Source organism: Streptopelia decaocto, assembly GCF_964273445.1.
Source record: "Streptopelia decaocto genome assembly, chromosome: 30".
Taxonomy (NCBI): Eukaryota; Metazoa; Chordata; class Aves; order Columbiformes; family Columbidae; genus Streptopelia; species Streptopelia decaocto.
Genome location: NC_138685.1, coordinates 120,587 through 134,402, shown reverse-complemented (window position 1 = coordinate 134,402; position 13,816 = coordinate 120,587). Strand labels below are relative to the sequence as shown.

The window sequence follows — 13,816 nt, the reverse complement described above, 5'->3', positions numbered from 1 at the left end:
GGCGCCGGGCGGCGGCGCGGTCGGGGTCGGGCTGCGCCGCGCGCGCCAGCGGCGACGGGACGCTCAGCGCCGCCGCCACCGTCAGCGCCGGCTCCGGCAGCCCCAGCAGCACCCCCAGCACCAGCACCTTCCCTGCGCGGGGAGGGACAATCAGTCAGGGACACCCCAAAAACGGCTCTGCTGGAATGGGGGGACGTCCTGAGGTGATGCTGGTGGCGCCATTTTGGGTCCTGAAGTGATTTTGGTGGCGCCATTTTGGGCCCTGAGGTGATTTTGGTGGCGCCATTTTGACCCTGAGGTGATTCTGGCGCCGCCATTTTGAGGCAGTTTGGGGGTCGCTCTGTTTATCAATAATTCCCACATTAGTCACTTTTTGTACCTTTTCTTCCAGTATATAAGGAAATTGAGGCTAAAACTCCCCAGTTTGGTGCCCCTAGAGCCACTATTTTGAACCCTGAGGTGACTTTGGCACCATTTTGACCCTGAGGTGATTCTGGCGCCGCCATTTTGAGGTAGTTCGAGGGTCGCTCTGTTTATCGATAATTTCCACATTAGTCACTTTTTGTACATTTTCTTCTATTATATAATGAAATCGAGGCTAAAACTCCCCAATTTGGTGCCCCTGGAGCCACTATTTTGAACCCTGAGGTGACTTTGGCACCATTTTGACCCTGAGGTGATTCTGGCGCCGCCATTTTGAGGCAGTTCGGGGGTCGCTCTGTTTATCAATAATTCCCACATCAGTCACTTTTTGTACCTTTTCTTCCAGTATATAAGGAAATTGAGGCTAAAACTCCCCAATTTGGTGCCCCTGGAGCCACTATTTTGAACCCTGAGGTGACTTTGGCACCATTTTGACCCTGAGGTGATTCTGGCGCCGCCATTTTGAGGCAGTTTGGGGGTCGCTCTGTTTATCAATAATTCCCACATTAGTCACTTTTTGTACCTTTTCTTCCAGTATATAAGGAAATTGAGGCTAAAACTCCCCAATTTGGTGCCCCTGGAGCGACTATTTTGAACCCTGAGGTGACTTTGGCACCATTTTGACCCTGAGGTGATTCTGGCGCCGCCATTTTGAGGCAGTTTGGGGGTCGCTCTGTTTATCAATAATTCCCACATTAGTCACTTTTTGTACCTTTTCTTCCAGTATATAAGGAAATTGAGGCTAAAACTCCCCAGTTTGGTGCCCCTGGAGCGACTATTTTGAACCCTGAGGTGACTTTGGCACCATTTTGACCCTGAGGTGATTCTGGCGCCGCCATTTTGAGGCAGTTTGGGGGTCGCTCTGTTTATCAATAATTCCCACATTAGTCACTTTTTGTACCTTTTCTTCCAGTATATAAGGAAATTGAGGCTAAAACTCCCCAATTTGGTGCCCCTGGAGCCACTATTTTGAACCCTGAGGTGACTTTGGCGCCATTTTGAGCCCTGAGGTGATTCTGGCGCCGCCATTTTGAGGCAGTTTGGGGGTCGCTCTGTTTATCAATAATTCCCACATCAGTCACTTTTTGTACCTTTTCTTCCAGTATATAAGGAAATTGAGGCTAAAACTCCCCAGTTTGGTGCCCCTAGAGCCACTATTTTGAACCCTGAGGTGACTTTGGCACCATTTTGACCCTGAGGTGATTCTGGCACCGCCACTTTGAGGCAGTTCGAGGGTCGCTCTGTTTATCGATAATTTCCACATTAGTCACTTTTTGTACATTTTCTTCTATTATATAATGAAATCGAGGCTAAAACTCCCCAATTTGGTGCCCCTGAAGCCACTATTTTGTCCCTGAGGTGATTCTGGCGCCATTTTGAGTCCTGAGGTGATTCTGGCGCCATTTTGACCCTGAGGTGATTCTGGCGCCGCCATTTTGAGGCAGTTCGGGGGTCGCTCTGTTTATCAATAATTCCCACATTAGTCACTTTTTGTACCTTTTCTTCCAGTATATAAGGAAATTGAGGCTAAAACTCCCCAATTTGGTGCCCCTGGAGCGACTATTTTGAACCCTGAGGTGACTTTGGCACCATTTTGACCCTGAGGTGATTCTGGCGCCATTTTGACCCTGAGGCGATTCTGGCGCCGCCATTTTGAGGCAGTTTGGGGGTCGCTCTGTTTATCAATAATTCCCACATTAGTCACTTTTTGTACGTTTTCTTCCATTATATCATGAAATCGAGACTAAAACTCCCAGAACTGGTGCACCTGGAGATGCCACTTTGAGCCCTGAGGTGATTCTGGCGCCATTTTGAGCCTGAAGTGATTCTGGCGCCATTTGGATCCCTGAGGTGATTCTGGTGCCATTTGGACCCCTGAGGTGATTCTGGCGCCATTTTGACCCTGAGGTGATTCTGGCGCCATTTTGAGTCCTGAGGTGATTCTGGCGCCATTTTGAGCCTGAGGTGATTCTGGCGCCATTTTGTTCCTGAAGTGATTCTGGCGCCATTTTGTTCCTGAGGTGCTTCTGGCCCCATGTCTCCATGTGTTACTCACCCACCACCACGTCCACTGGGAGCTGGGCCAGGAGGGTCCCGATGGGCGTCAGGTCCTCGTTGTTGTCCAGGGCTCCCTGGTCCTGCAGGTACCGCACGGCCATTTCCAAGCTGGACGAAGGAGGAGGCTCCAAAAAGGGGAAAGTTCGGGGGTCGCCCAGCCCCATGCTCTTTAACTGCAAGAGAAAGACACAAAACCAACCTTGGTGACAATACAAAGAGCTTGGAGTTTATAAATCCCCCCCAGGAACCATCAGACCCTGACGCTCAAGCTTTGGCTGGATGGGTTTTCCCCCTGAGATCTTCACAAATCAATCACAGAATCGTTTTAATTGAAAAAGAGCCTCAAAATCATCCAGTCCAACCATTAACCCACCACTGCCACTTTGACCTGTGAGGTGATTCTGGCGCCATTTTGAGCCCTGAGGTGATTTTGGCGCCATTTTGAGCCCTGAGGTGATTCTGGTGCCATTTTAAGCCCTGAAGTGATTCTGGTGCCGTCATTTTGACCCCCAAGGTGATTTTAGCACCCTCGGTGCCACAAATCTGTTTTTTAAGGTGATTTTGGTGCCTTGTTGCTGCCATTTTTTGATCATTGAGGTGATTCTGATCCCATTTTGAGCCCTGAGGTGATTCTGGCACCATCTTGTGAGGCGATTCTGGTGCCATTTTGAGCCCTGAGGTGATTCTGGTGCCATTTTGACCCTGAGGCGATTCTGGCGCCATTTTATGAGGTGATTCTGGCGCCATTTTGACCCGAGGTGATTCTGGTGCCATTTTGAGCCCTGAGGTGATTCTGGCGCCATTTTATGTGGTGATTCTAGCGCCATTTTGAACCCTGAGGCGATTCTGACGCCATTTTATGAGGTGATTCTGGCGCCGTTTTGCCCCCTGAGGCGATTCTGGCGCCATTTTGAGCCCTGAGGCGATTCTGGCGCCATTTTATGAGGTGATTCTGGCGCCATTTTGAGCCCTGAGGCGATTCTTGGCGCCATTTTGAGCCCTGAGGCGATTCTGCCTCCGCAGCCCCTTTACCCCCAAATCATTCCATTTTCCATCCCTATTTTTCCTCCCCGCCTTTTACCTGCAGCACCAAAGCGTCGAGCGCCACCCGTCGAATCTCCGGCACGGGATACGGAGCAAAACCATCATAATCGGACTCGGCGTAAAGCCGATAACAAACACCAGGACCGGTCCTGCCGGCGCGACCTTTACGCTGCTCGGCGCTCGCCCGGCTGATCCAAAACTCCTGAAGCCGCTGCAGTTTGGCCTCGGGGTCGTAACTCATCTCCTTCACCTTCCCTGGACGCAACGACAAAGACCAAGGGGGTTAAAAGGGGATTTGGAGGGTTATCGGCACAAAATGGAGGGCGATTTTGTACCGGAATCCAGGACGAAGCGCACGCCGTCGATGGTCACCGAGGTTTCGGCGATGTTGGTGGACAAGATGCACTTGCGGACGCCGGGAGGGGGGACGTCGAACACCTGGAAATGGCCAAAGTTGAAGGTTCGAGCGCCACAAAATGGAGGCAGAGCCACAAAATGGCGTCGGAACCCACAAAATGGAGTCTGGCCCACAAAATGGCATCAGACCCACAAAACGGGGTCGGACTCGCAAAATGAGATAGGATCCACAAAATGGAGTCGGGCCCACAAAATGGGGTCACTCCCCACAAAATGGAGATGGACCCACAAAATGGGGTCGGACCCACAAAATGGCGTCGCGCCCCACAACATGGAGATGGACCCACAAAATGGCGTTGTGACCCACAAAATGGAATCGGGACCCACAAAATGGAGACGGACCCACAAAATGGAGTCGGAACCCACAAAATGGCGTCAGACCCCACAAAATGACACTGGATCCACAAAATGGCGTTGGTTCCACAAAATGGAGTCGGACCCACAAAATGGGGTCGGACCACACAAAATGGAGTCGGACCCACAAAATGGGGTCGCGCCCCCACAAAATGGAGTCGGACCCACAAAATGGCGTCGGACCCACAAAATGGCGTCGGACCCACAAAACGGGGTTGCGCCCACAAAATGGTGTCACGACCCACAAAATGGGGTCGGACCCACAAAATGGAGTCGCGCCCCACAAAATGGGGCCGGACCCCACAAAATGGCGTCAGACCCCACAAAATGAGACTGGATCCACAAAATGGCGTCGGGCCCCACGAAATGGGGTCGGACCCACAAAATGGAGTCGGACCCACACAATGGAGTCGGACCCACAAAATGGGGTCGTGCCCCACAAAATGGCGTCAGACCCACAAAATGGAGTCGGGACCCACAAAATGGAGACGGACCCACAAAATGGAGTCGGAACCCACAAAATGGCGTCAGACCCCACAAAATGACACTGGATCCACAAAATGGCATTGGTTCCACAAAATGGAGTCGGACCCACAAAATGGGGTCGGACCACACAAAATGGAGTCGGACCCACAAAATGGGGTCGCGCCCCCACAAAATGGGGTCGGACCCACAAAATGGCGTCGGACCCACAAAATGGAGTCGGACCCACAAAATGGAGTTGCGCCCTACAAAATGGCATCGGACCCACAAAATGGAGTCGGGACCCACAAAATGGAGACGGACCCACAAAATGGAGTCGGAACCCACAAAATGGCGTCAGACCCCACAAAATGACACTGGATCCACAAAATGGCATTGGTTCCACAAAATGGAGTCGGACCCACAAAATGGGGTCGGACCCACAAAATGGGGTCGCGCCCCCACAAAATGGGGTCGGACCCACAAAATGGAGTCGCGCCCCACAAAATGGGGCCGGACCCCACAAAATGGCGTCAGACCCCACAAAATGAGACTGGATCTACAAAATGGCGTCGGGCCCCACGAAATGGGGTCGGACCCACACAATGGAGTCGGACCCACAAAATGGAGTCGGACCCACAAAACAGGGTTGCGCCCACAAAATGGCGTCACGACCCACAAAATGGGGTCGGACCCACAAAATGGGGTCGTGCCTCACAAAATGGAGTCGGACCCCACGAAATGGAGTCGGACCCACAAAATGGGGTCACGCCCCATGAAATGGGGTCGGACCCACAAAATGGAGTCGGACCCACAAAACAGGGTTGCGCCCACAAAATGGCGTCACGACCCACAAAATGGGGTCGGACCCACAAAATGGAGTCACGCCCCACAAAATGGGGCCGGACCCCACAAAATGGCGTCAGACCCCACAAAATGAGACTGGATCCACAAAATGGCGTCGGGCCCCACGAAATGGGGTCGGACCCACAAAATGGAGTCGGACCCACAAAACAGGGTTGCGCCCACAAAATGGCGTCACGACCCACAAAATGGGGTCGGACCCACAAAATGGGGTCGTGCCTCACAAAATGGAGTCGGACCCCACGAAATGGAGTCGGACCCCACGAAATGGGGTCACGCCCCATGAAATGGGGTCGGACCCACAAAATGGAGTCGGACCCACAAAATGGAGTCAGACCCCACAAAATGAGATCGGATCCACAAAATGGGGTCGGACCCCACAAAATGAGATCAGATCCACAAAATGGGGTCGGACGCCACAAAATGGAGTCGGACCCAAAAAATGGGGTCGGACCCACAAAATGGAGATGGACCCACAAAATGAGATCGGATCCACAAAATGGAGTCGGACCCCCAAAATGGGGTTAGGACCCCCAAAATGGGTCCGGTCCGCACCTTATCCTGCTCGGCCACCGAGAGGGTGCTGTGCAGGGGCAGCACCACCCAGCGCTGGCTCCGCGCCGCGTACTCCTGCGCCGCCTCCAGGACGGCGCCGATCTCGGCCACCCCGCTCAGGAACACCAGCAGGTCCCCGCGCTCCTCCGGCGGGTGCCGGTGGTCGATGGCCTGCAGCACCCGCAGGTACGGCAGCGGGTCCAGCCGCTCCGCCCGGCCCGGTGCCGGCAACGCCGCCTCCTCTTTGGCAATCGGTTGGTAAATAACCTGGGGGGGGAAGCACGGAGTCTATGTGGTGTGGTCCCAGCAGGGCCACAAGGTCTCCCATCCAAGTGCTGAGCGGGCCCGACCCTGCTTAGCTTCCCAGATCAGCCATTCTCAGGGTGCTATGGGTGTATATACATGGTCTCCCATCCAAGTGCTGAGCGGGCCCGACCCTGCTTAGCTTCCCAGATCAGGTGTTCTCAGGGTGTTATGGGTGTATATACAAGGTCTCCCATCCAAGTGCTGACCGGGCCCGACCCTGCTTAGCTTCCCAGACCAGCCATTCTCAGGGTGCTATGGGTGTATATACAAGGTCTCCCATCCAAGTGCTGACCGAGCCCGACCCTGCTTAGCTTCCCACATCAGCCATTCTCAGGGTGCTATGGCTGGATATATTTTATATATATATGATCCCCAAATATATCCTGATAGTATCTGAACTAAACCTTTTTTCAAGAGCAGAGTAGAGGGGCAGGAGAACCTCTCTGACCTACTGACCACCCCCTTCTAACCCCCCCAGGTCCCATTGGCTTCCTGGCCACAAGGTCTCCCATCCAAGTGCTGAGCAGGGCCGACCCTGCTTAGCTTCCCAGATCAGCCATTCTCAGGGTGCTATGACTGTATGTATTGTAGACCTATAAATATATATATATATATGAGGGGCAGGAGAACCTCCCTGACCGACCGACCACCCCCGTTTAATCCCCCCCAGGCACCCCAAAAGCCGCCGCGATCCGCGCCCTCACCTTGATGGGGAAGATCCTCCCCGGCACCTGCAGCACCGGCGCGTCGCCGAAATAGCCGGAGAACAGCTGGATATTGATGGTGGCCGACATGAGGACGAGGCGCAGGTCGCGGCGCGCGCCCAGCAGGCGCCGCAGGACGCCCAGCAGGAAGTCGCCGTGGAGGTGCCGCTCGTGCACCTCGTCGGCGATCAGGACGCTGCAGTCGGCGAGCGCCGGGTCGCGCTGGAGCCGCCGGAGCAGCAGCCCCTCGGTCAGGAACAGCAGCCGCGTGGCCGCCGAGCGGCTACTCTCAAAGCGGATCTGGTAGCCGACCTGTTTGGAGAAGCCACGGGCGCTTGGAAAAGCCACCGAAACGTCAAAACGAATCGACAAATAATATGAAATATCCCCAAAAATGAAGCTCACCTCGTCTCCATACTGGTTCAGGCTCTCGAGCGCCACCCGTTTGGCCAGCGCCACGCAAGCCACGCGCCGCGGTTGGGTGCAAACCACGCGCTCGTACCCCGCCATGAGCAAGAACTGCGGCACTTGAGTGGATTTCCCGCAGCCCGTGTCCCCGGCGATCACCACCACCGGATTCTCCGCCACGGCCTCGAGGATCCGCTCGCGGTAGCGCCAAATGGGCAGCGCCGCCCGCTCCTTCTGGATCTTGGCCAGCTTGGCGAAGCTCCGCTTTTGGGCGAAATCGAGGTAATGCAACAAAGCGGCGCGGAATTGGGCGAGAGGCTCCTCGGGGACTCCGGCGCCGCGGCGCCGCGGCAGCGCCAGGTTGATGCGGTACCGGGGGTCGTAGTGTGATGGCAGATCCAAGGCGTTGGTGTTGGGTTCTTTGGGGGGTTGGCGGGGGGTTTTTTGGCTTTGGAAGCGCCGGAGCCGCTCGAAAAAGGTCCAGAAGTCGTTGGCGTCCGAGGTGCCGGCGCTGGGACGGTGGGGATCGCCGAAATAAAGCTCCTCCAGGCGGCGCCGCGCGGTGGGACAGTCCCAGTCCCACGATGGGGGGGATGAGGGATGGGGGTCGTTCTCCATCACCACGGGGTCTGGATGGGGTTTGGATGAGATTTGGGGTGTGGGGGATCCCCCAAAACCCGGCCCGGGGCTCTTGGGATCCCACGTTAAACTCTGTTCGCACCCTGGGAGACCCACACACCCCAATTTAGCCCCCTAAGATCCCCCCAAAATGCAACCCAGCCCATTGGGACCCCCCCAAACCTCATTCCAGACACTTGAGAACCCCCAACCCCATTTCAGACCCCTGGGATCCTTCCAAGCCCCTTGGGACCCCCCCAAACCTCATTCCAGACCCCTTGGAACCCCCAACAGCCCCCTGGGACCTCTCCTGGGACCCCCCCAAACCCCATTCTAGACCCTTGAGACCCCCCCAAACCCCATTTCAGACCCCTGGGATCCCCAACGGCCCCTTGGGACCCCCCCAAACCTCATTCCAGACCCTTGAGACCCCCCAAACCCCATTCCAGACCCCTGGGATCCCCCCAAGCCCCTTGGGACCCCCCCAAACCTCATTCCAGACCCTTGGGACCCCCCAAACCCCATTCCAGACCCTTGAGACCCCCCCCCCAACCCCATTTCAGACGCCTGGGACCCCCAGACGGCCCCTTGGAACCCCCCAAACCCCATTCCAGACCCTTGAGACCCCCCAAACCCCATTCCAGCCCCTTGGGACCCCCCCAAATCCCATTCCAGACCCTTGAGACCCCCCCCAAACCCCATTCCAGACCCTTGGGACCCCCCCAAACCCCATTTCAGACCCCTGGGATCCCCAACAGCCCCTTGGGACCCCCCCAAACCTCATTCCAGCCCCTTGGGAACCCCCCAAACCCCATTCCAGACCCCTGAGACCCCCCCCAAACCCAATTTCAGACCCCTGGGATCCCCAACGGCCCCTTGGGACCCCCCCAAACCTCATTCCAGACCCTTGAGACCCCCCCCCAACCCCATTCCAGACCCTTGGGACCCCCCCCAACCCCATTCCAACCCCTGAGACCCCCAGACAGACCCCTGGGACCCTCCCCGTTCCGTCCCGCCTCTCAGGCCCGTCCCGCCAGGCCCAGCTTTCCCCCCCCAGGTCTCAGGCCCGGTTTTAATACCGGTTTTAGTGCCGGTTTTAGAGCCCGGCGCGTTCCCGCCGCTCAGACCCGAAACGGACCCGGAACAACTAACGCGCGCACCCGCCAGGTGGCGCCAAAGCGAGTGGGCGGGGCCACCGAGGGGCGGGAACGTAGGGCGGGGAAGTGGGCGTGGTTATGCAAATAAATGGACCAATGGGCGCGGGTATGGAAATGAGGAGAGGGCCGGCGTGGGTATGGACATAAAAGGTGGGGTGTGGGCGTGGTTATGCAAATCACATGGGGAGTGGGCGGGGCGCCCGCGGAGCTTCCCGGGGGCGGGCGGGGCCGCGGGAAACGCAGCGTCCCCGTGTCCCAAAGGGTCCCAAAAGGTCCCCAAAGGGTCCCCAAGGGTCCCCAAAGGGTCCCCCTTGTGCCTCCCCATCCCCACCAGTCACCACTGTTCCCCAATTGTCCCCACTTACCTGCTTCCCTGCCCCCAGGTGTCCCCAATTGCCCCCAGGTGTCCCCAATTGGCCCCAGGTGTCCCTAATTGGTTCCAACCATCCCCAATTGGTTCCAACCATCCCCAATTGGCCCCAGGTGTCCCCAATTGGCCCCAGGTGTCCCCAGTCGGCCCCAACCGCCCCCATCCCAAACTGTCTCCTTGTCCCCAACCATCCCCATTGGGCTCCCTGTCCCCCATTGTCCCCTGTCCCCCACCAACCCCCCTGGGCTCCCTGTCCCCCATTGTCCCCAGTCCAAACTGTCCCCTTGTCCCCAACTACCTCACTTGTACTCCCCTGTCCCCAACCATCCTCATTGGGCCCAAGTGTCCCCAAGTGTCCCCATCACAACCTGACCCCCTTGTGCCCCACTATCCCCAACCACCCCTGCTAGACCTACCCGTCCCAAATTGTCCCCAATCCCTCCCCCCCCGCCAAGGCCCTTCCGGTGGCACCGGGGAGGTGACATCCGCCTGTGACATTCATTGTGTCACCCACAGGCCCTGAAAGTGCTGACACAGCCAAAAATCTTGCCCAAGAAACCACCGGAAAAGAGAAACGAGGAACATGTTGCTCAACGCTTGAGGAACCTCCAGGTTTATTGGCGACGGTGACACGATGGGGACGGCGAGGGACGCGGCCACCTCCGCGGGGTGGCCTTTTGGGTCAAGCTCAAGCTTTCTTGGGCCAAGCTTAAAGCTTAAGCTTTGTTGGGTCCAGCTTCAGCTCAAGCTTTGTTGGGCCGAGCTTCAGCTCAAGCTTTGTTGGGCCGAGCTTCAGCTCAAGCTTTGTTGGGCCGAGCTTCAGCTCAAGCTTTGTTGGGCCGAGCTTCAGCTCAAGCTTTCTTGGGCCAAGCTTCAGCTCAAGCTTTCTTGGGCCAAGCTTCAGCTCAAGCTTTCTTGGGCCAAGCTTCAGCTCAAGCTTTCTTGGGCCAAGCTTCAGCTCAAGCTTTCTTGGGCCAAGCTTCAGCTTTCTTGGGTCCAGCTTCAGCTTAAGCTTTCTTGGGTCCAGCTTCAGCTCAAGCTTTCTTGGGTCCAGCTTCAGCTCAAGCTTTCTTGGGTCCAGCTTCAGCTCAAGCTTTCTTGGGTCCAGCTTCAGCTCAAGCTTTGTTGGGTCGAGCTTAAAGCTTAAGCTTTCTCGGGTCAAGCTTAAAGCTTAAGATTTCTCGGGTCAAGCTTACGCTCAAGCTCCCTTGGGTCAAGCTTACGCTCAAGCTCCCTTGGGTCAAGCTTACGCTCAAGCTCCCTTGGGCCGAGCTTACGCTCAAGCTCTCTTGGGCCGAGCTTACGCTCAAGCTCTCTTGGGCCGAGCTTAAGCTCAAGCTTTCCTGGGTCAAGCTTCAGCTCAAGCTTTCTCGGGTCAAGCTTAAAGCTTAAGCTTTCTCGGATCAAGCTTAAAGCTTAAGCTTTCTCGGGTCAAGCTTACGCTCAAGCTCCCTTGGGTCAAGCTTACGCTCAAGCTTTCCTGGGTCAAGCTTAAAGCTTAAGCTTTCTCGGATCAAGCTTAAAGCTTAAGCTTTCTCGGGTCAAGCTTACGCTCAAGCTCCCTTGGGTCAAGCTTACGCTCAAGCTTTCCTGGGTCAAGCTTAAGCTTTCTTGGGTCAAGCTTAAGCTTAAGCTTTCTTGGGTCAAGCTTAAGCTTAAGCTTTCTTGGGTCAAGCTTAAGCTTAAGCTTTCTTGGGTCAAGCTTAAGCTTAAGCTTTCTTGGGTCGGGCTTGAGTGAGTTTTTGGGGCGATGGAGCTTGAGGTGGGTCCATGTCCACCTTGGGTGGTGGAGACGATGGGTGGTGACGAACCGGCGCCACACGCGGTGACTCAGAAACCACCGAGGAAGCCGGGAGAAGGTCCCCAAGGGTTGGCCAACACCCCAACTCACAACCACATGGGCCAAAACCCAAGCGCCGGAGCCGCCGCGTCGCTCATATGGTGGTGCTGACGCTCTGGTCGTCCACGGTGGACTTGGTCTTCATCCTGCTGTCCCCAAGGGTGCTGGCGGGCTCGTCGCTCAGGACGCCGCGCAGGATGGATCTCCAGGAGCGCCGCAGCTTGTCCTTGAAGTCCTGCCCCATCACCACGTAGATGATGGGGTTGACGCAGCTGTTGACGTAGGCGACGCCGGTGACGGCGGCGTCGGCGTCGCGGGCGCCCTTGAACAAGTCGCTCTTGGGAGGCGTGGAGGCCATGATCAAACCCACCACGTGGTAGGGCAACCAACACACGAAGAAGCTGATGATGACCACCAAGACGAGCTTGGTGGCCTTTTTAGACCTGGCGAAGCCCTTGCTGCGCACACGGGCCAACAGGAGCCCGTAACACACGGTGATGACCGCGAACGGCGCCAAGAAACCGGCGACGAAGCGCGCGACGGCGGTGACGAGCTCGGTGACGCGCTGGTGGTGCCCGACGGCCGCGTAGTCCAAGACGCACGTGGTCTTGTCGGAGAAATCGTCGCGGCGGACGGTGCGGAAGATGAAGGACGGGAGGGTGAGGAGCGCGGCCAAGAACCAGGCGGCGCCGCACGCCGCCCGCGCCAAGCGCAGCGTGCGGTGGTTCTGGCACCACACCGGGCGCGTCACCAAAGCGCAGCGGTCGGCGCTGATGGCCGTCAAGAGGAGGACGCTGGCGAACATGTTGAGGATGGTGAGGGACGGCAAGAACTTGCAGGCAAAAGCCCCCAACGGCCAGTGGTGGTCGCGGGCCAACGGGAAGGCCAAGAAGGGCAAGGCCAAGCAGCAGAGGAGATCGGCCAAGGAGAGGTTGAGGAACCAAACGCCGTTGACCGTGCGGCGCAGCTCGAAGCCGGTCACCCAGATGACGGCGCCGTTGCCCAAGACGCCGAGGAGGAAGATGAGGGCGTAGAGGGCCAGGATGGCGCGGTGGCCGGGAGGGACCTCGTAGGCGTCCAGGTCGTAGATGGAGTAGTCGTCCCACGTGTAGTTGAAGGTGTAGTTGGGGGTCAAGTCGTCCATGGTCCAGCGGCCGCTCGACTGGAAACTGCAGCCTGTTGGACAGAGGGGAAGGGGTTGGGTTGGATGGACCTTCAAAGATCATCTAATCCAACCCACGTCATGGTCAAGGAGACCTTCAATGGGATGAGGTTCCTCAAACCCTGTTTCTAGAGTCATGGAAGAGTTTGGATTGGATGGACCTTCAATGATCATCCAATCCAACCCAGGTCACGGTCAAGAAGACCTTCAATGGGATGAGGTTCCTCAAGACCCCATCCTTAGAGTCATAGAAGAGTTTGGGTTGGATGGACCTTCAATGATCATCCAGTTCAACCCAGGTCATGGTCAAGGAGACCATCAAAGGGATGAGGTTCCTCAACACTCCATCCTTAGAGTCATGGAGGAGTTTAGGTTGGATGGAGCTTCAAAGATCATCTAATCCAACCCACGTCATGGTCAAGGACGTTTTCCACTCAATGAGGTTCCTCAGAACTCTGTCCATAGAGTCATGGAAGAGTTTGGGTTGGATGGACCTTCAAGGATCATCCAGTTCAACCCACGTCATGGTCAAGGAGACCTTCAATGGGATGAGGTTCCTCAAACCCTGTTTCTAGAGCCATGGATGGGTTTGGGTTGGAGGAACCTCCACCGCCCACCCCGTCCAAGCCGCTGAGATGTTCCTCAGGAAGAACCCGAGGTGGAAGCACCAAAACCCGCCCCGGCCAGCGAGGAAACGGCTGTTTCCCCATTTCCTCTGGTGGCGCAAGAACCGGGATGAGGAAACACTCAAGCGCCGCGGGCCCGGAGGCTCCGGTGCCTTTAGGCCGGGCCTAAAGTCCCGACAGGAGATGGAGAAATCTGCGGTGAGCAAAGCGGCACCAAAAACAGGTGGGAAAGACTAAGGGAGGAGTTTCCCCTCAAAACCCGGCTTTTCTCCCCCAAAACCTGGCTTTATACCCCCTCAAAACCCGGCTTTTCTCCCCCAAAACCTGGCTTTATACCCCCTCAAAACCCAGCTTTACCCCCCAAAACCCAGCTTTACCCCCCACATTCGCCTTTTGCTCCACAAAACTCGGCTTTACCTCCTCCAAACCTGGCTTATCTCTCAAAAAT

At 56.5% G+C, this 13,816-nt stretch overlaps 2 protein-coding genes across 2 annotated transcripts in view; both read right to left on the bottom strand.

Moving 5' to 3' along the window:
- The window catches only part of LOC309450853 (putative ATP-dependent RNA helicase DHX34), a gene marked incomplete at its 3' end in the record, with an annotated part of 10,365 nt that extends 1,025 nt beyond the window's left edge, over positions 1-9,340 (bottom strand). The window contains exons 1-8 of the mRNA XM_082074013.1: positions 9,293-9,340; positions 7,593-8,224; positions 7,188-7,499; positions 6,178-6,444; positions 3,861-3,963; positions 3,563-3,780; positions 2,480-2,654; positions 6-132 (exon numbers count right to left, since the gene is read on the bottom strand). Of these exons, the coding sequence (XP_081930139.1) occupies positions 6-132; positions 2,480-2,654; positions 3,563-3,780; positions 3,861-3,963; positions 6,178-6,444; positions 7,188-7,499; positions 7,593-8,213 (1,823 nt within the window). The 5' untranslated portion in view covers positions 8,214-8,224; positions 9,293-9,340. The remainder of the gene's footprint in view (positions 1-5; positions 133-2,479; positions 2,655-3,562; positions 3,781-3,860; positions 3,964-6,177; positions 6,445-7,187; positions 7,500-7,592; positions 8,225-9,292) is intronic.
- Positions 9,341-11,674: 2,334 nt separating this feature from the next.
- On the bottom strand, positions 11,675-12,724 carry C5AR1 (complement C5a receptor 1; the record flags this gene model as incomplete). Its single annotated transcript, XM_082074012.1, has 1 exon — positions 11,675-12,724. One exon carries the CDS (start codon positions 12,722-12,724, stop codon positions 11,675-11,677), a length of 1,050 nt encoding a protein of 349 aa, XP_081930138.1.
- Between the last annotated feature and the right edge of the window lie 1,092 nt (positions 12,725-13,816).